Source organism: Ambystoma mexicanum, chromosome 1p, assembly GCF_040938575.1.
Source record: "Ambystoma mexicanum isolate Mex_15411 chromosome 1p, UKY_AmexF1_1, whole genome shotgun sequence".
NCBI classification, from domain to species: domain Eukaryota; kingdom Metazoa; phylum Chordata; class Amphibia; order Caudata; family Ambystomatidae; genus Ambystoma; species Ambystoma mexicanum.
In genome coordinates, this window is record NC_090921.1 from 643,262,235 (window position 1) to 643,284,642 (window position 22,408).

The 22,408-nt window shown below is 50.6% G+C and overlaps 1 protein-coding gene across 3 annotated transcripts in view; it reads right to left on the minus strand.

Moving 5' to 3' along the window:
- TIMM44 (translocase of inner mitochondrial membrane 44) overlaps positions 1-22,408 on the minus strand; it is a 676,068-nt gene that overhangs the window by 615,369 nt on the left and 38,291 nt on the right. For 2 of the 3 annotated variants that reach the window (XM_069649680.1, XM_069649678.1), the window contains exon 2: positions 5,011-5,118. Coding sequence is in view for 1 of the 3 variants with exons in the window: in XM_069649678.1 (XP_069505779.1) it covers positions 5,011-5,118 (108 nt within the window). In the remaining 2 variants the exon portion in view is untranslated. Of the gene's footprint in view, positions 1-5,010; positions 5,119-13,261; positions 13,370-22,408 lie in introns of all 3 variants that reach the window. The other variant, XM_069649679.1, reaches the window with a different exon arrangement.

Below are 22,408 nucleotides of genomic sequence, written 5' to 3' on the forward strand. Positions count from 1 at the left end.
ACCTCTTGTACTAGTCAATTGGCACTGTGAGTATGAAATACAGGACATTTACAACTCTTGAATAGGTTGTGGGTGTCTATATTACTACCTCGATTGGAAGGGATATAGAGCCTGCGACAGTCCCTGTGAGCCCGCCTCACAGGTACATGCTCCACATCTAGTTCGGTGATTCTACCAAGCTTACCCCTGGAAACCTGGTCACTCTTCTGGCCCAGTCTGACTCACCGGCACCCAGTCAAGGCTGTCACATCAATCCATGGTGCTGCAGGGGGCAGTGGGGCGCGAAGAAGCACACTGGAGCTGGTGATAGCAGGTTCTCCATTGGTGCTGCCATGTTGGTGCCCACGTAATCGCGCTGTGGAGACGCATCATTACACCCCAGCATGTGCAAGGCACACCCTGTCACCTTGGTAGCAAACGCTGCCATCCCAGAACTTCTTTCTGATGGTGGCATTCCTATATAAAAAGTTGTGTTGCTGCTTTTCAGGACCTTGCCAAGCCTCTTACCAGTTTTCTTGGTCCTTGCCTGCAGACATGCTACCAGGACCCTGCACTGCCTTTTACCTGCCTGGTTGGTCCCCGTCTTTCCTACCCTCTTACCAGAACCCTGCCCAGCCTATCCCTGCCTGGTACCTTTTTTTCCCCTGACCCTCTGCTAAGAGTTTGCTTTGCCTAATTTCACTCTGTCCGATTCCAGACTGCCCTCCAGCCTTCTAGTTCCAGCCTTCCCATCTTCTATTGAGGTCCTAGTACTCCTTTGCCACCAGGCTCAGTTCTTGTCCTGCCTTGTCCCCTGTCTTAACGGTTCCCCACTTTGACTTGCCATCTAATCTGGTAATCATTTCCCAGACATTACTGGCCGCTGGTATGCCTACACATGAAACATTGCCTCCCAGTTACAGTGTTTGCACTGTCGCTGCACCATGCAGATTACTTGGCTGCCCTGTGGTGTAGGTAGGTGAGCTCCACCAATCACCCTTATCAGTAGTCTGGGAGTGGTGTGGGTTTAGCCTCTGCACTGCACCTCACTCCCTGCATTGACACCTTCAGTTTGGAAATCACCAAGAGAAAGAGCACCACTCAAGAAACGGGTACCTGTGCAGGTGGGAAGACACAGCTGACTGATGAAAAAGCCAAAACTGCATTTGGTATAATGTATCCCATTAGGTATAATGTATCCGTACACACAAGGAAAATGTACACTGAATAAGAACATTATCAAGGAGTTGACACATAACGTTAGTAGGCGTGTTTGAACATTTCAGGACTGTGCCCAGAATACACTACTTTAGTCAAGATGAAAGGCCAATGAAAGGATCTCAGTGTATCCAAGGGAAATGTCAAAAGCAGCTATACCAAAAAGCAAAGCAAACTCAACACATCCTCACTTTGTAAAACCTCATGGAATCCATTACACTATCTTGCAAACACAATCTTTAAGCAAATAGAATTGACCCATATACCATAATGCAGAGATTAATTCAATGTAATGTATCTCCATATGCAGAAACTCAAAGGTTTTATATACAAGAAAAGCACACAGCAAAAATATTAAATGTAATGCATCACCCGAGACAGTGGTCCGAGTATCATATCGCTTATCTAGGTTTCCATATCCCCAGCAGTACCTCAGAGGTTTTTCGCTGTAACGTCCCACCCCGGTACCAACAGTTGTCTGAGGGTCTAAATAGTTGGGGTCGGCAGGAAATATCCAAGTTTGGCAGGATTGCAGCGGTTAAAATTAACCTTATCCCTCGCTTATTACACCTCTGTTTAGTGCTGCCTGTTTGAATCCCTGACGTAGAGCTTCGCACACTGCAAGGGAGGATTCTCAAATTCATATGGGGAAATAAGAGGGCAAGAATCTCTAGCAGGGTTTTACTGCGGCCCACAACGGTTGGTGGTTTAGGGGTACCGACGTATTTTGCTACAATTTAGCGACACAAGTTTCACACATGGTCACCTGGGGCAACAACACGACGCAGCCGAAGAGGAAAATAATCAAACAAGCCCAATCGGCCATGAGGCTGATTTATCTCCCATATGTAAAGAAGAGGTCCCTGATGTCGAACTGTTGATACCCATTCTTAGCTACCACTAGGAACACGCTGTATTATATGTGGAGAGCACCGCGCAGATGGGGCACGGCTTTGGGGTGGGCCCGCTTACACATACTTGCAACAATCCGGCCTTTCAACTAAGGTGCGATAATACAAGACTTGAGGCATGGGAGTCTAGTGGTTTGGTGACTCTGCAGCAATTGTACAGGGATGGGCACCCACTGACCTTTCAGGAATGCAAAGAAACATTTGCCAAGCAGAAACGGAGCTTCTCATCCACCCACGGGGGGTTCTCGGGGCACAGTCTCACAACTATATAAGGCTATTGGACACAGGGAACCCAGTGGTGTGCGTGCTATATATGAATAAGTGGGATTTGAATAAATGAGGATTTGGGTGCCAATAGAAGATGAAGCGTGGCTGCGAATATGGGCGAGAATGCATACATCCTCCAGATGTGTCATTGATGGGGAATTCTCCTACAACTTCTGTCACAGATGGGACTTTCCACCAGAGAGGCTCCACCGCATTTCGCCTGATTATTCGGCTGATTGCTGGCATGGCTGCAACGTGGTGGGCTCTCTCTTTCACATGTTGTGGACGTGTGGAGAGGTGCGTCTCTTCTGGAAGGAGGAATCCAAAAATCAGGGATTAGCTCTTCCCATTTATCCACCTTGAGCACTTTCTCTTGGCAGCTAGACTATAGCTCGCAACTTCAAATCAGTGGAGGGTCCGGTGGTCCAGATGTGGTGGGTAAAATGGTGGCATGCAAAATCACTGCAGTGTGTGAGGGGAGGTATGGCAAATGTGTGTCTGGAAGAACTTTATTGACTTGAGGAAAACTGCCCAGTGATAGTGGGTAAACCGCCACTGATGCAACACTTTATTGCTGTATGGAGACTGGTTGACAAGGTGGTATTTGAGTTGAAGAACTCAAGTACTCTTGCAGCTTGGGACTCTGAGGTGTTGGAGGTTTCCTGATGCACAGAACATATGTCATTCTGTACTCTACGTCATGTTTTCCTCTTGAAATGTGATCTTGGTATTTATGCCTGTGCCATTTCCCACAGTAAGTTAAATAAAAGTGTTTTGAAAAGAAAATATATAATGCAGCAATTAACTTACTAAACGGTATAATTAAATGGAATAGGACAAAATGAGCGAGGGCAAAAAGTCTGAAGCCCAAAAGGTCCGACCCCTATTTGTGTAATATATATATATATATATATATATATATATATATATATATATATATGGGGGGGGTAAAGTTAATAAAAATGTATAGGGGTAAGGTGGGGGGGGGGCTGTGGGCATCTCCCACCACATATATATATATTCGAACAAATAGGAAAAAGAAAAGAAAAATACAGACTTTTGGGACTGACTTTTCCATTCAGTAATTACACGCAGATCCTAATTAAATACTGAAGCATAAAGTTGTCACCAACAAGGAAAGCACACTTTGAAATTAAACAGTATCACGGGGCTGACACACACAATTAAACAAAAACATTCCAAATATGGTGCTGTGAAAATACTGCTTCAGTAAAAATGCAATGGTGAAAACTAAGGAACACTGCATCAGACAGCTGCTTATTGCTGTGGATTGGGAACTTCATTAATATATTATTTAATCAGGCCCCAAAATGTACACTTGCCATTAGTAATCGACACTTGGCGAGTGATAAATAGTGTGCTTTGCATATGTGGAGAACTGAGGGGGTAAGTGAATTTCTATGCCTGGCTAGTAGCTTGTAAATTGAAATGTTTACCCCTCGTTTAATGCTGAAAATAAACTCAGTGCAGCAAGCAGCATGAAAACAAATTAGCTCTTAAAAGCAACATTCAAAAAATGATCTCCCCTACTTGCACAGTTGCACCAACTTAGAATGCTTTTGCGATAAGCAGGGTTCGAAATTGACAGGAGCTGGTAGCAATTTAGCTTCTGCTTCTCAACTAGGAGAGCCAGGTTAGCTTAAAACCAACAGCTACTGAGAGCTACATTTGGCTCCCCAGGCCAATTGCTGCCTTAACATGTGACATTAACATTGAGTATTTGAGAAAGCTTGTAAAGAAGAATTAGGGCACATCTAGTACACATTTAAACATAATGAAACATAAGTGTGCATCTCATGTGGAAGTTATATTTGCGGTGCGCTGGGTACTCGCTCCTTGTTCCCCAGTGGTAGCTCCTGCCTATTGAGTGAAGTGCGACCCTGAGGAGCTGGTTTTAACTCCTGCTCATTGGATTAATTTCTAAACCTGTGAAACTCTTTCAGCATCACAGGGAAACTGATAGACATCAGAGCCCCCTACATACTGCTGTAAGTGCTCCAGTTGAAAACAAAAGACCTCTATGGTCAAACCTAAAAACAGTTAAAATATGTCAAGATGGTTTTACTCAGTAAACGGGTGTCTAGCTCTTAGATTGGGAGAGTTGGTATGTATGGCTATAGTAACATGATACTAGAAGGAGCAACTAGGTAGAAGTAAAGAGTGCACAGGAAGTAAGCCAGAGCTCTCAAGCTATCCCATGTCAAACGTAAGAAGCCCATTCAGTCTTCTTTGCATTCTGGCATTTGTAGTTTTGCTTTTCCTATTCTAAACACAGGACTGCAACTTCCACAGTGCAAAGGAACCTGTTGCTTCCCCTACCCATACCAGCTCCACTGCTACACCCTTCAACTCATGTATGACCTCATAGGTGTGTTCCTGTATGTGCAGTGCACCATTGCTTCCCAGCTAGTCTTGCCCTTTATAAATCACATACAAGACTTGATGTTCTACTCAGGCATGGAACAACTTGAGAACTGGCACAGAGCCATTTTGTTACTGTAAACTCTCATTGAGGCAAGTTGTTCACCCAACAAAAGACCTCCTTCAAGAGTTGGAACAGTTGAGTGTGTGTCCAGTTGTTATGACAGTGGAGTAGTATTCCTGGTAATCTTACCTGATGCAATTCTATAGCAGGTCTGTATAATCGATTAACACGGACATTGTTAAAAACAGACACAGGGTATCTTGATGCAACCAGATGAATATTATTTGCCAGGCATTTCTAGGTGGAAAAAAAAGAAAACGTTTGAGATTAACAAAGTAATATTCCACCTGGTTATAAACAGTATAGCAACCGCCACTTGACCTATGAGAGCACAAATCATACCACTTAGAACGGTTATGAATTTCACAATACACAAGGTTTAGTTATATCAACACACATTCTGCATGATCTCCAGATTTACTGTAGCATTTACAGCACTCCCGGTATCCTGATTTTGACTCTGATCTTTCTTTTTCATTCACCATATTTGATTCTACCACTCATGATGGGACAATGCTATATAAATCTGATAACTTCTCTGTGGACAAATAGCCTTCAACATTTCTTCCGAGCGACCTTCAATATTCAGCCTCATTTTAAGACCTCTCATTCTAACAGTAACTGTCCACTGGAAAAGGTTTCTCTAATAGAGGTCATTACATTAAAAAATGTTAATGCCTCCACATATCCCACTTCTCCCTGAAGCATCGACAGTCCACTCGGGTTCGTCTGTGTACGAAACCCGCGTGGACATTGAACTTTCGGTGGATGATTGTTGGGGTGAGAGATATAACGACAACCGCTGATGCCAGCCGCCTCTATCCCCCCGCTCCGATTTATATATTAGTAAAGAACAAGTTACTTACCTGTAACTGTTGTTCTCCAGCATGGGTCTGGCATGGATTCACATGCTCATGAATATTCCCCGTCGTCAGGCTGGGAATCCTCGGTAAAGAAAAAAAATCAGTATCAGTTTCGTTTCTGATCTGTCTTTCTTAGTAGTAACCAATCACTGGTCTCTGGGTCATACTGCCCCCAGCCAATCACTGCCCTCTCCCAAAGCCCCGCCTCTGGCAGCCATCCTCAGATTTGGTAGCACGCCAAGTGGCAGTATGACCAAGTGAAGAGCCGCAGAGGGGTAGGTGGGAGGGTTTGGATGTGAATCCATGCCGGAGAACAACAGTTACAGGTAAGTAACTTGTTCCTTCTCCAGCATGGGGTCTGGCATGGATTCACATGCTCATGAATAAAAGAATACATAGCAGTATACCCATGCACAACCACGGGAGGTGGCAACAGGCTCAACATTAAGCAATACAACAACTCAACATTAAGCATCTCTTACCTCCTCACCAGGCTCACCTTAAGCGAACAGGTTGCGCAGCACTGCTTGGCCGACCCTTTCCTCCTCCCTGGAGTCCCGATCTTCGCAGTAGAATCTTGTGAAGGTGTGCGTCGACCTCCACGTAGCAGCCCTGCAGATGTCCAGCAGCGGCACACCAGACAGGAACGCTGTGGTAGCAGCGATCGCTCTGGTCAAATGGGCTCTCGGACGGCCGGCAGCGGTCGGTTTGCCAACCAGTGACAATGCATGATGCAGCCGGAGAGCCATCTGGAAATGGAAGTCTTCGAGAGAGCCTTCCCTTGATTCACAGACCCAAAGTTCACAAACAGTTGTGACGTCTTCCGAAAACTCTTCGTGCGGTCCACATAGAACTTCAGCGCTCTAGCTACATCCAGCGAGTGCAAAGTCCTCTCGGCCGGCGTTGAAGGCGACGGAAAGAAAACTGGTAACACCAAGGGCTTGTTGAGGTGGAAGTCTGACGGCACCTTGGGCATGACAGGAACTTCAAAGGCGCCAAATGCATAGGCTCGAATGGGCCCCCCCCCCCATGAGCCTGGTCAGCACCACATTAAGCTCCCACACCGGGGCAGGAGCCTTCACCGGTGGGAGTGATCGGAATATTCCCTTCATAAATTCCTTCACCAGGCGAAGAGACCACAAGGAAACCCGTCCCGTCGTCCTGGTATATCGGGAGATGGCAGCCAGATGTATCTTTATGGAGGCGTGAGCCAGTCCAGCCTTGGCCAGCGACAGCAGGTACAGCAGCACTTGAGGGGCCGTAATTCGCAGAGGGTTAATCTTCTGTGCACGGCACCAGACAGGGAACCTCTTCCATTTATGACCGTAACACTTGAGAGTTGAGGACGCCCTGGCCTTTGCAAGAACCTCTCTGCAATCAGCCGGGATAGCATACCCTCCTAACTGTAGTGCTGCAGGAGCCACGCCTGCAAGTTCAGTGACTGTGGGTCGTGGTGGAGAATGGCGCTTCCTTCTCTGGAGAGAAGATCCGCGTCCGCCGGCAGCCTGACTGGCGGGGACGTTGACAAAGCCAGAAGGTCGGGGAACCAGTCCTGCCTTGGCCACGCCGGTGCGATGAGGATCATCCTGCAACTGGACTTCTTGAGCTGGTTGATGAGGCCGAGCAGCAACGGCAATGGAGGGAACGCGTATAGAAAAAGGCCGTCCCAAGGGAACGAGAACGCATCGCCCATGCTCCTCGGCTGTGGGAACCTGCTGGCAAACCTCTGGCACTTGGAGTTTGTCGCCGTCGCGAACAGGTCGATCTGGAGTTTGCCCCATCGTTGGAAGAGTTGATCCACTTGATCCTGGCGCAGTTCCCACTCGTGGCACGAGCGCAGCTCCCTGCTGAGTGAGTCGGCGATGGTGTTTTTTATTCCTGCCAGGTGGAAGGGAACCAGAAACATCCCCTGGGCGACAGCCCAGTGCCACAGGTCCTGGGCCTCCTTGGATAGGGCTGGGGATCTGGTGCCCCCCTGCTTCCGTATGTAGAACATCATGGTGATGTTGTCTGTGAAGATACTCACCACTTTGTCCTTGAGGGAAGGGAGAAACGACTTGACCGCCCAGAACACTGCTCGGAGCTCCAAGATGTTGATGTGAAGGGACCTCTCCTCCGGGGGCCAAAGGCCTCTTGCGTGGAGATCTCCGGTGTGGGCCCCCAACCCTCCAGAGAGGCGTCCGTAGTCACTGTCTCTTGAAATGCCGGGGTTTGAAAGTCTGTGCCCGTCGTGAGGTGAGCCCGGTGCCCCACCATAGGATCGCCCGACGGAACTCCTCGTCGAGGGTGATCCTGTCCTCGAAGCAGCACCTCGCCTGACACCAGCGGGCGTCGAGGAACTCCTGTAGCGGACGCATCCAAAGTCTGCAAAGGGGCACAAGGTAGATGCATGAGGACATCATCCCGAGAAGGGACTTGATGGACCTCACCCTGGCCACGTCCGTGGCTAACAGGAGCCGCACCTTGCCCAGGATGGTCTTGGTCCTCTCCTCTGAAGGGGAGGCCAATTGCTCCACTGTATCGAGCTTCGCCCTCAAAAACAGTGCTACTTGCGATGGAACCAGGTGGGATTTGGGGTAGTTGATGGCGAACCCCAGCTCTGTGAGCAACCGGACGGTCCTCGCCGTATGATCGACGGCAAGTTCCCTTCATCTTGCCCGGATTAGCCAGTCGTCCAGGTAGGGGTGGATGTGGATCCCCTACAAGCGCAGCCGCGCTGCCACTGGTGCCAGACACTTGGTGAAAACCCTGGGTGCCGACTTTAATCCGAACGGTAGGGCTCTGAATTGGTAGTGGCGTCCCTGAACCACGAACCTGAGGAACTTCCTGTGCCTTTTTAGAATGGGGATGTGGAAGTAAGCATCCTCCAGATCCAACGACGATAGGAAGTCGCCTTCCTCCAGCTGTCCCAGCACGTCCTGGACGGTGACCATCCTGAATTTCTGCGCATTGATGTATTAGTTTAACCGACGCAGCTCCAAGATGGGGTGCCAGCCACCTGTCTTCTTTCTGACGAGGAAGTACCTTGAGTACACCCCAGAGCCTCCTGGGGACAAGCTCGATGGCACCTTTTTTGAGCATCGCCTTTACTTCCAACAGTAGTTGAGGGACGCGATTCCCCTTCCTGGCCACGGGGGGAATGCAAGGGCACTTCTTTTGGAATTCCAGCGAGTGCCCGTTGGCCAGGGTTTCCAGCACCCAACGGTCGGTGGAGATGGACTCCAACACGCTAACGAACTTCGTCAGCCGGCCTCCCTCCGGGGTGCTTCAGTGGGGGCCAGACAACACGGCCGGTCAGTCTTGTTTGGAGGAGGTCTTGCCGCCTTGGCCTCCTTGACGACGACGGCAGGATCCCCCTTGCTTGCCGCGACCTCTGTAGGCCTCTTGGGAAGAGGAGCGGGCCGCCTGGCGGTAAGCGGAGGAGCCACCGCTGGATCCTTTGGAGGCACCCTGTCTGCCTCTGGGGCTCCGAAAAGGCTGTCGCTGCTGAAGCACCCCAAGGGCCCGGGCCGTCTCCGAGTCGGTCTTGATGGCCTGTAGAGACTCATCCACCGCCTTACCAAAGGGGTTGTTGCCATCGAACGGCATGTCCAACACTCTGGTCTGGACGGCCTGGCGAAAGTCTGTCGCCTTGAGCCATCCCGGTCGTCGGAGGCAAACTGTTGCCCAGTTGGCGAAATCCGGTATCGGAGATGTCCGTCGCCACCGTTATGGTGTGATCCGACGCCACCTCACCCTCCTGCAGAATTTCTAGGGCCTCCGCCCTTTTGTCATCAGGCAGGAAATCTAGCAGGGGAGCTATCTTGAACCAGAGCTCCCTGTCGAAGCGGGCCACGATCGCTAAGGCATTGGCTGCCTTAATCGTCGTCGCCACCGACGAGATGACTCGTCGTCCCATAGAGTCCAACTTCTTGCCCTCGCTGTCCGGCGGGGAAGTGGAAGTTGAAGCTGCCGTGCGCGCTGCCTTCTTAGCCGCTGCCGAGACGACCGAGTCCGGCGTGGGCTGGGCCCTGAGGCACAAGGGGGAGACATCGGGGACTTAGTACTTCTTCTCGTACCTGTCCCTCTTGGCGAGTGTCGTGGCAGGGTTCGTGAGGACAGCAAGCCCCTCGTCCCAGATGTCGGCGAGTAAAGGCACCGCGAGGACAGTCTTCCTTTTAGCCTCTCGTCGTTGGTACAGAAACCCTTCCTTTTTCTGTTCTTCAGGGCAGAGCTGGAAGAGCTCGGATGCCCTGGTTATCATGGCGTGGTAAGAAGCAACCTGGAGACGCCTGTGGGGGGGGTGGGGGGGTGGGGTGACGACGGGATGTCCGCTGTATCATCGCCGCCGTCATCGTCCGTCCCAGTCGCCGTATCCTCTCCCGGCGAGGAGGATGAGGGGTCCACCGGTCTCGCAGGCACGAAGGGCGGAGCGGGGTGGACTCTCCTCCGCTTATTTGGAGGGCTTCCCGATGGGCCTGGTTCTGGCTCCTCCGTCGAGGTGTGTGGTAATCTCGTCCTCATTTCGGTACATAAGGATTGGATTGCCAACAAAATGCCCGCCGAGCTATCCTGGGGCTCGGGCAATGGCTGCGACGGACGGGATGGCCGCTCCCTTGGGCCCCGTTCATCGTCGCTATCTTTGATAACGTCAGCAGGGACCGTCCCCTGGGATCGAACCTTCTCGAACCTCTTGTTGAGGTTTCTGAACCTCTCGTTGAGGCCTATGGACCTTTCGTTGAGGCCTATGGACCTTTCGTTTAGGGCTTCTCGGTCTCCACCAGTTCCTCCTCAGAGGCTGATTCCGAGTCTGTAATGGCCACCGCCCGCCACTCCTCTTTTTCGGCCAGGGGCTTCACGGGGGTCTTAGCGATGGGCTGGAAAGAGGATTCCCTCAGGGGCGGCAGGGAAACTCTGGGCCCAGAGGCCATTTCCATTGGCGTAGTCTCAGCCGGCTCCGCCAGGGTTGCAGCGACCACTTCGGTAGAGGCCTTAGCCGGTTGGATCAAAGCCCTCACCAGCTTAGGTGAGTCCTGGGCCTTCTCCTTGGGGGGAGGGTCAGCGCCTCGCTCCCCCTTCGAGATCGACCAGGTCCGCTCCAGCGGCCTACCCGGGTTCTCGGACTTCCTCTTCCCCGAACCAGAGCGCTGGCTCGTGGTCGAACGTGCCGGGGAAGTAGCGGCCTGCTTGGCAACCGAAGAGCCCGACCTTTCGGCGCTCCCGGACTCGCGGTGCTTGGCCTACTGTTGGGCCCCCGTCGCCGGGGCGCCCTCAAAGGACTTAGAAGCCCGCTCAGACTTCTTCGCCTTCTCACTTGCTGTGCCCTTCTCCAGCCAGGTGGCGAGGCGGGAACGACGATCTTGTTTGGTCCGTTCCGAAAGGTTCTTGCAGAACGCACAGTCCTTCGCCACGTGCGTCTTGTCCCCATGGAGGCAGTAGAGGCATTGCGAATGCTTGTCCTCCTTGAAAACGTTATATAATCTGCATCCAGGGCAGTTCCTGAACAGCTTGGATCCGGGCATCGAGCTCCCTTTGTCATGGGCCATGTCCGTTGAGGAAGGCCGCAGATCTTCCGGAATCCTCCAAGAAGTCCAAGAATCCTCCAAGAAGTGTAAACCCGACAAAAACTTCACCCTTGAGGGGCGTAGAAGAATTCCGAAACAGGTCCCAGTTATCGGAAGTAGAAACGTTGGAGCTTGAGGCTCGATTATACTGAAAAAAATGAGAAAAAGCGTGAAAAAGCAGTAAAAAACTCGAGAGCTAAACACGAGGACTCCCAACACTTGAGCGTGCGGCAAAAATCTGAGGATGGCTGCCAGAGGCGGGGCTTAGGGAGAGGGCAGTCATTGGCTGGGGGCAGTATGACCCAGAGATCAGCGATTGGTTACTACTAAGAAAGACAGATCAGAAACGAAACGGATACTGATTTTTTCTTTACCGAGGATTCCCAGCCGGACGACGGGGGAATATTCATGAGCATGTGAATCCATGCCAGAGCCCATGCTGGAGAAGCGTACTTACTACTTCAAAGCAGGGTTATTCTTCCCAACACTCCCCATATCTTTACATAATTATATATTTGAGCCCACCCTCATAAATGCGATTTAGCCCACAACATATTTCAGTCGGTCATCTCTAGGCCCTCTCTAAACCAATGCAATTGCCAATCCAGGGATTGCTCATGGTGACTGTTCACAGGAACAAAAGACCAGCCTTTGTGGCAGAAGGTAATGAGTCATACCGCATCCAACACCTTAAAGGATCCAGCTTTTGCTTTGAAAAATACGAACATTCTTTCAAAAAGGTTTGATTTCCTATTATTTGGTGGAACTTAAAGCTGCAGGTTCACATTTATTTTCTGGAGAATTTCAGAGAATATCAACTTGATTTCTCGCAGAACAAATGGCTCCTTGTGTGGGACCTTCTGCATCGTACTACAGAAGAATGCAATAATTATACCTTTAAAGTGCAAACAGACATTGAGCCAGGCCACACACCCATCACCTTCCCTAGAATACAGAGTTCACTGGTTCATCATGTGTCCTGGAATCGCATGATTTGGGGCACATTTGAGAGGAGTGTGTAGTAGCTTGAAATTCTGCCCTCAGGTCTTACCATGTGCACGGCTTTAATTGTACAGTGATATGACAGTCTCTCAGTCACCAATAACAGCCTTTGTTTTCAGGGCTGGGTCAGTCTACATGACAGGCTGCTGTGATGAATCAGCAATGATTCCCCCAGAAAACCTGGCCTGGGCGCATTCTCATGTGGACAGGGAAAGGCAGACTCTTTCTGATCCAGACAGCAGAGGGGGGTTTTGGGAGGGAGTGGGGGGGGGGGGGGGGGGTAATCTGCGGGAGGATCAAATGAGGGTGGGTGGGGGACGAGCAGGTCAGGAGGAATGGCAAACCAACTTTCCCCCAAATCCCACCCTTCTCATGGCTTATTGTAAAACAGAAGAAAAGCTAACTTTGCCATTGGGGACTTCAAGTCCCATAATTCCCTACATACAGGGACGAAGAAGAGGGCTAAGGAGGTGCAATGTTGCAGGAGTGGTCAGATCATTAGTTCAGATGACCCACACCTGAGGGAGACAGAGGCTTAAAAAGTTCCCTCAGGTGCAGGCCATTAAGAAGAACAAGCAGCAGGAGCAGTGTGAATTGTGCAGGCAGCCAAGGAAGTTGGAGGAGGGAGAAGACACTAGGACCACTGTTCAACAGAAGATCGCTGCCGGTCCCGAGAGGGTCTATGCCTCCAGTAGTCTGAAGTGCAGAGGTCGTGCAGCGGGAAGGGTGCAGGAGGGAAGCTTGCCCTCTGGGGACCTGTTCTGCAGAGGCTGCGCAGCGGGAAGCGAATGGGAGGGAAGCTTTCCGTCTCCGGTGGCTGGTGTGCACCAGAGGGCCTTGGGATGAGGAGAAGCTCCAATTGCAGGTGGCACGGGCGGTGGTGTACCAGGAGAAGCAGTTTGCCGGTTCGCGTGGAGCCACAGAAGCAGAAGTCCTGTGAACAGAGAGGGGGATCAGAAGCAGCCAACTTACCTGGTGAGTTCACAAGCCGGTAGTTACCCTGCAGCACTCTGTACCCGCTTGCGTGTTATAGGCAGGCACGACCAAGAAAGCGGCACTCGCGTATGAGTGAAAGTGGTCCTAGAAGTAATTTTGGATAATGAACTATTAAAAAGCAGAACAAGCTGCATTTTACAAAACCAAATGACTAACTTTAAGCATGCGAGTTTGTGGATTATCAAGCAACCCGGTGTGGCAATATTAATACAAACTAATACATACAACCATTGCACACCATTGCCCAAGCCTAGAGACTAAAATTAAGGCAACACAAATCCAACAGATATTGCCAAAGGCAAAAGGGGATAATGAAAGGTCTATAAATTGTGAAACTTGTTGCCCATACTTGGAACAATATAAAACTAAAGTTGGTGTAAACTCACATTGCCAAAGCCAAGGGAGAAGCCGAATAAGACCCTATCCTTGTCGATATTTGGTTACTGGTGCAGTGGGGAAGCAAGAGTGGCAAAAAAGCTTGTCCTTTTGGAAAAGGTTATTCAGAAGGAGAGGAGCATTATTTGCAGAGGAATATTAAAGGAGCACCAATGTGAATCTTGTTTTTCCTGAAGAGTTGTTAAAATTCTGAAGCTGCAAAATAATGAATACTGTGAAACTGTTGTGTGAACCTCTTGTCAGTTGATCTTAACCACAGAAGCACTTTTTGTGAAACACTGTTCAGGCAGGGTAGTATACCCGGATGGCACACCTTTGGATGAGTAGGCCTGCCATGGAAGTGAACCAGGTAGAAGTTGAGAAAGTGCTATAACATGGTGCTGAATGAGACACTGTGTTGTTTATGGTGCTGAAGAAAGAACTTTTTAAGAGCTGCTGTAAAGTTCTATTTCTTCAGAACTTCTCAATTGTGGCAAATCATCCTGACCGAGAAAATCTTATTTTGAAGAGGATAAATCTCAATGCGCTCAAAGAGGAGAAAAGAACCATCTACTTTTCTTTGTTGAATCATTAAAGTGTTAAGACATTCTGTTGACAAGTTGAAGTTGCAAAGAACTGGGTTAGAACTTTGTTGCAAACCAGGATTTCCGTATTTCTTTTTGTAACTGGAACAGAATCCTGTTTAAACCTGGTGAAAGGGGGGGGGACGCTAAGTGGCGCAGCGAATGATGGCCGCGGACTAGAAAAGCTCCTGCCGACGTGGGGACAAAAACGCAGTAGTATGCCGGAATAAGCTGCTAATTCGCCCCAAAGATGAGGGGACAGTGAGGCGCTGACCACCAGGATCCTGTGGTACCAACGCCTGCAGAAATCGCACTTCAGAAACCTGAAATACACATTTCGTATGCCGAGCGGACGAAACCCGCCAAAACGACGGCTACCAGCCACCCGACGCCAGAGCCGGAGGACTGTGACCAGCCGAGACGGGAAGCGACGGAGCCTTAACCCGTGCCCATCCTAGACCAGGACCCCGAGGACTTCGCCAGGTGCACCCGAAATCCCGTTGCACATCCCCCGGTGACCCGCCGGGGGGGTACATTTTCACCCGGCGCCAGTTTGGGGGGGCGCCCCAAAGGGTGGCACCCATGCCGGACACCGCGAGGACCACCAGAGAGACCAGCAGCCTCCTGCCGCAGCAGCTGGTGGGGGAGGACAGGAGAGGAGACGCCGCTGAAAGCCGCTACAAGTAAGGAGGAGGGTGATGGAGGGGGGGGGGGGCGGGGCATGGTCCCGCAAGCACTCATCCAACACCTGCCACACCGGCGTTCTGTGGTGATCTGCCGTGCCCCCCCAGCACTCCCCAGCAGAGTATAGAAAGCAGGGCCTGGCCTCTGCCCCCAACCCTGCGGTGCATCCTGGGACGGGGAGGCCGACCCGGCTTGTGGGGCCGCAAGCAAAGACAAACTTCTTCAGGAAGCGGGCCACCACAGCAAACTTTGCTGGACTGCGCGCAGCGGCCCTCCTGCTGACAACAACTGGCACCACACTACTAGTCATCCGAAGGGAACCACTCCCGCTCCCACAGCACAAGGCAGCCCCGGGCCATCTTGGTCCCATACCGCAGGGAGTGCTTCCTCCCCACTCAAGGGCCCACAAGGGGAAGCCAGCCCCTCTATGCACAGTCAGTAGCACATCTTCTACGGCCCCACCTCAGAGCAACAAGGATTGACCACACAACCGCACTCCCAGACACAACGAGGCCTGCACAGCCTGGGACGCTCAGCCCACAGCAAATCTGCAAGTGTCTCAGGGGCCTACTCGCCCCCCCCCTCCCACCACTGTTAACTGCAGCCCTGTCGTAGGTGGACAGAGTCACTGCATAAAGGGCAAACCCAAGACCGGACCTCCCACCAACAGGCCTCCTACGCTGCCCAACCCAGCACTGCAAGGCGCCACCACCCCGGGGGTCAAAAGAAGATCACTGCAGCGGGATACGCCTCAAGACAATAAGAAGCGGAGGACACTCAGGCAACCTGATTGCCCCAGACCTAAAGTACGGAGCCGAGCAGCCAAAAAACGGCCAGCTCACACGGCACATGGTCACCAAGTGCCAAAAACCCACCTCCCGGTGGGCACCCTAAAGGAAACTAGGAATAGCACTGCAAACGGGCATGCAAACAGAAGGCTGAGGCCCATCGACAGAGAAAACTACATTGGCCGCCACACCTACCCTGCCCAGGAGATCCAACTGCAATAAGACCGAGATGGACGTCCAGTCGCAACTTCAGGCCATCCTGGCAGAAATGCGGATCATCAGACAGCGGACCCAGGAAACCAACAACGCAGTGATGGACATAAAACGCGATCTGCAGGACGTGCAATCGTGCCCAACGGCCCAAGCTGAGCGCACTACCGACAACGAGCAACGGATCGGTGCCATCTAAGACAATATGGCAACAGCAGAAAATGACCTTGATGGGGTTATCAAAGAGGTTCAGAGACTGGGGGGAAAAAAAATTGATGACCAGGAAAATCGCTCCCGACATAACCTGCGGGTGGTGGGCCTCCCTGAAAACGCAGAGGGGGAGAACCTCGAGACCTTCATATACGAACTTCTCAGAGATGCCCTCAAAATCAAGAACCCGCGCGAACTCACGATCGAGAGGATACACAGGGCACCGATCCCTAAACCAACGCCCGAGCACCGCCCCAAGACTATAACCATGCGCCTGCTCAATTTCCAGCATAAGATGAGGATCCTCAAAGCATGCAGAGAAGCAGGCCCAATCAGAGTCGGAGCAGCAAATATCATATTCTTCAATGACTACTCAATGGAGGTCTCCAGAAGACGCAAGGAATTCGGCCCGCTCTTTGAGGCATTGAAGACCTCAAACCTCCACCACTGCCTGAAATTCCCCGCTACATGGTGCGTTCAAATCGACAAACGATGGCATACGTTCGAGGACGCTGAAACCACTTGGCGATTTCTCCAGCAGCGTGACATAATTTCCACAGACTTAGAACAGCCACCATCGGAGAACCAACGACCCGATCAACACCCCCCTCACCCCAACCCAACCACACCACAGACTAACGGCAAATGGCAGAAATCCAGCCGCAAGCCCAGGGGCTGGGGACGGAAGCGCTAAACAAAAAGTAAAAGGAAAAAAAGAACCATAAAAACGAAATAGGAGAAAAGAAAGGAAGGTATTCCAACACTAAGTCGAACCTCACTGGACACTCACCACAGGATCCTGGATCTAGAATATGACACCAGCAAGGCGCCCCTCCAAAAAAAAAAAAGTTTCTGTGAACCGGTCATACACCTAGCCGCCACCGCCCCGAAGAAGGGGGGTATGCCGTAGCCCCGGAAGAGGCAACGGAAGGAATGCAGCACTCGAAGCGGAGTGCCAACACGTGGGCACTGGGGGTGCAGGGTCTCCTCCCTCCCCCCCCAAGCCCAGTGTCTTGGCGATCTCGCCATTTGTTGGGAGAGGACGAATTGTTGGTCCCATCCAATATTCATACTTTGCTATCCAAGTTGTTAGGTTAAGAACGGTTAATGGCTCAGGTTGGAGCCACACCGAGTTGCATACCCTGAATCTCAAGCTGTCGGAGACTTGCCGCCCGAGCAGACATGGCGTTCAAGCCCCTAACCTGGTACACTCACTTCTTTGCGTACACAGCAGAACATACACACAGCATCAATGGCATCGACCATCACCCCGGTAACTGTCAACATTCAAGGCCTGGGCCACCCCATCAAGCGCAGACGCCTACTGAACAGCACGAGTGATCTGCAGGCAGATGTAATCTTCCTCCAAGAAACCCACCTAGGCGCCACGGAATCGGGGAAACTACAACAGAGATGGGTAGGGACCGTGTACCATTCCCCGCAGCAGGGGAAAAGAGGGGTATCCATCCTTATCCATAAGCAGGTCCCTCTCCAAATCCAACATACAATGGCCTACAAGGAAGGTAGATATATACTAGTCAAGGGAATCTTACACCAGCACCGCATCACACTCCTAAATGTGTATGCCCCCACCTCAGACACCCCTTCCTTCTTCATCCTGATGTTCACAACATGCGCACAGTACATGGGTAATATCAAGCTCATAGGGGTGACCTCAACCTCATCCTAGACCCTGAACTGGACCGTCGGGGCACAACCCCCCTAATGCAAGACCTCCACCAAGTGGACATATGGAGGGAGAAACACAAAGCAAAGACTACACATTCTACTCCCACCCGCATGACACATACTCCAGGCTAAACTACTGGCTTCCCATGGCAAACATGCGCCACTTAGCTGAGGACTGCAAGATCCTCCCGAAAACCCTATCAGACCACGCACCGGTACTCTTACGATTAGCCCTCCCAGACACACCATGCAAGCCTCCCTCCTGGATGACAACCTCCGCATGCTCCACTACCCAGAACCAATTGAACTTTTTGAGCGGTTCTGGGAAGCCAACCTCGTACAGGGCTACACGACCAATAACTGCTGGGACGCATTCAAAGCCCACATAAGGGGGCGATGCATCTCGAGATGGGCGTACAAACGCAAGATGTGGGCAGAGGAAATCGCCAGCCTAACAGCCGAACTGAGCAAAGCCGAGAGGGACCACAAGAGAACCAGAGACAAGCTACTAAAACCCAAACTGAATAAACTCGGCGCTAAAATTAAACGGGTCACTACCGACAAAGTCCAGAAGTCCTACACTAGTTGGTCCCAATCATATTATGCCGAGAGTGATAAACCCCTGAGGAGCATGGCCCTGGCTCTAAAGCAGCGCCAAGCCGCCCAAACCATAGCCACAGTACGGGATGAAACAGGGAAACCACTTGTGGGAGACGCCCCAATTAACGAACGATTCGCAGAGTTCTATAAATAACTCTACACAGCCCCTGAAGACTCCACTAATGCGAATACTGACCCCTTTCTGGATACCATACAGATCCCCAAAATCTCTGCAGATCACATACCTGCCCTAGAAGCATGTATCGCTATTACCGCACTCCAAGCCGGAAAAGCGGCAGGGCCAGACGGGATACCAATCGACTTGTATGAAAAATTAGACACAGACATTTCACTCCGGCTATAAGAGGTCTTCAACAAAGCTACCGACCTCGGTAGCCTCCCCCAGTCAATGCTTTCCGCCAACATAGTGGTCTTCCATAAAGCAGGACACGACCCCGAGCTATGCGGATCATACAGACCCATATCCCTTATATACGCAGACACCAAGATCATAGCCAGGCGCATAGAAAACATCCTCCTGAATATCATTCACAAAGACCAAACGGTGTTCATCTGCAACAGGCACTCCAGCGATAATATCAGAAGGCTCCTACACGTGGTAGCGGGAGATAGGGATCAGGATGATATATGGACAATAGACGCAGAAAAGGCCTTCGATAAAGTACAATGGGACTTCATCTTCAAAGTCCTACCGCGATATGGTTTCCCCCCCTACTTAATCCAACTGATCAGGCTGCTATACACGGCCCCCACAGCCGCATACGGTGCTATACACGGCCCCCACAGCCGCATACGTAACGAACGGCATGACCTCTCCTGCCTTTCGAACTACAGTCAGGCACCCGCCAGGGGTGCCCGCTATCTCCACCCTATACGCGCTGTCCATAGAACCTATTGCGATCAAACTACGGGTGGATAATGGAAGGGCATAACGCAGAGTACGGAGGAACACCGGGTGTCCCTATACGCAGATGACATGCTACTGTATGTCAGCAAAGGCCGCACCTCCCTCACATACATCAGGTCGCTCCTGCAAGACATAGGCCCGATGGCAGCTACAATATCAACTGGAGTAAATCCGAGATCTTGCCACTACGCCCAGACATCCCTTGGGACCCAGGGGGAACAGCCCCCTTCACCTTGCAAATGGGCCACAAAGTACCTCGTGATCAATATCAGCGACTCACTGGAGAATATCAGTGACCTGAACTACCCCAGTAAAATAACGTGCATCTGCCAAGATCTGAAGAGATGGGACGCACTAGCCCTCTCCCTGAACGGGTGGATAAACGCCACTAAAATTAACTAATTCCCGAAACTTGCATACATCGCAATGATGATCCCAACTGGCCCATCCCCTGGCTCCCTGAAAGAGCTCGATAAAGCAATCACCAAGTTCATATGGAGAGGGAAGAAGGCAAGACTACGCCTGCCAACCCTTCAAGCTGCCAAACCAAACGGTGGTCTTGCAGCTCCCTCGCTGAAGTCCTACTACCAGGCGGCCCAGGTCTGTTGGGCAAAGCGCTGGCTAGACCACACAGACGACTCCAGCTGGAGGGCAATGGAATCGATGAAACCACTCAATCCAATCGAAATTATGTCCACCCCTCCCAACTTGCTCCCCCCAGCCATAAAGAAGCACCCAATAATCGGCCCCACCTTAAAACAATGGCACAGACTCAGAGCAACACAAGGGATCCAAACCCGCCTAGCACCACCTTGGTCCAGCATTGGAGCGTTTCTCACATACGGGCTAGCTAAAAAAAAAATCCACCATAAACAAGACACGGTTTGGGCCAACCTAAGAATAATGGACGAGGGATGACTGCAGACGTTCTAAGACGCACACCTCAAACTGGGGCTAAACCGTGGCGAATGGCTCACTTACCACACACTCAGCAGCGTCATACACCAATACACCACCCCCGGCGGCCTGCGAGGCGGAAATGGAGCACCACTTGAATGTTTTCCCCCCACCTGCGCACTTTCTACCAAATGGTGATACGAAACAATCTGGTACGCAACCAATCCCTAACGCATGCCTGGACCGAATACTTGGGCTCCCCGATCGAGACCTCGGATATCCTAGAATGCTATGCTGCCATACCCTTGATATCCGTTAACCTCAAGAACAGAGAGACGCAATACAAAATTATACAAACGGTTATACTATACCCCCACAACACTATATCAAATGGGAATTGCACACACAAACAAATGCTGAGGGACTGCGGATCCCTAGGCACGACAGGTCACATCCTATGGCACTGCCCTAAACTCATCCAGTACTGGAAGGGAGTCCGCCATCAGACAGAGAGAATAGACGGAGCCACAGTCGCATTCACGCCCCAGGAAATGCTACTCGGAGTAAGGGTAGATGATTGGCACGAAGACCCACTAAACCGCAGACTCGTCGGCATAATCCTATTTACGGCAAGAAAATCACTAATTATCCACTGGAAAGCCAAGACCCCTCCCTCACAATCCGACTGCACAGAACTACTAGCGAAAACATGCAGACTCGAACAGGCGGCCATGGCCAAGGCCAAAAGACAAACCTCGAACCCCTCCAGAGTCGCTAAATTCAGCAACCTCAGAGCAGTACGTCTAAGGGGGTCACAGATGCCTACACGAACTGGGTCAGTCTAGCACCATACGACCACTAACCCACAACGTCAGAAGAAGCTAGGTCAACCGGGCCGAGGCACCCCAAGCCTATGCCATGAAGCAGGCCCGGCAGGGACTTTTAACACAAAACCCACGCGCATGGGGGGTAGGGGGGGATAGGGATAGCATGTTTGGGGTTAAAAAGTTAAAGGCTAAGAGAAAGAAACATTTCCCCACAAGAGGCAACAGCATCACGGCAAGAGGGGGTAGAAGACTGTACTTCAGCAATCAGCAGCTACCCTGCTTATAATGCTGCACAAATCCTACCACAGGGCGGCGCATGAAACTGCAAGCTACGGCGAAGCCCACAACCCCAAGAGCCCTATTATTGTTATGTTTTGGTATAAGTCATTGTATCTAAATGCTTTGCTACTGCTTGCTGCTTACTGCCTACTGTAACAAGTACAATGAAATGCCAATAAAATGTGTTTTAAAAAAAAAGAAACCTGGGGAAGGGAAATTCACCAAGGTTATAAGGAGAGACTGCGGTTACATTACAAACTCAATTGTTATACTAATTTTGCCCTCTTTAAACTGCCATGCATTACCTTATTTATTTACTGTATGCATAAGTGTGAGGGACTGTATAAGGAAACCATGGTATCAACAGTAAGACAACAGCCACAAGTGATCACAGTTCAAGGGTGTTTATTGAACTTCAAAAAGGGTTTGAAAAATGCCTATCTAATCCTAAAGATGGGGGCAAGCTACGGCCATCAAATAATATTAACGCAGTCCTAGTGGTGTCTTGTCAAAATAAAAGGGCCTATAATAATAAACCTATTGCCAATCCTTACCTCTAAATACAAATAGTGTGGGAAACAATGTTATGCAAAAGAAAAAAAAAGTGTTCAAGAAATTATATGCCAGGATATTCAAGCGGTTGGCTTCCATTCCCCACATTTTCAGCACGGGACAAGGCGGCACACTCAAGGTCCCTTTGCCATTCAAAGTCTCTTCTTTCAGAGTGTCTGATACAAGGTTCCTTTCCTTTCAGTATTTCCCACGTACACCATTTTCTTAGTATTTTCACTGTTCACCCCTGATCCTCCTCAGACGGGCTCAGATCCACTTTGACACCAAATCTTCAATTACTCTCAGACCAATTTATCGATTTTAACACACATTTGCTTTAGCTTAAAGCTTTCAATTGATCTCCATCTGCCAGGCACGGACCAACTTTATCTACTTGCCATAAACTTTCTTTACTGTATCAACTTCGAAGACTTTCGATTATGCATAGGAATTTGCTTGAACCGTCGCAGGACCACTTCAATTCACATTTATTCCTTCAC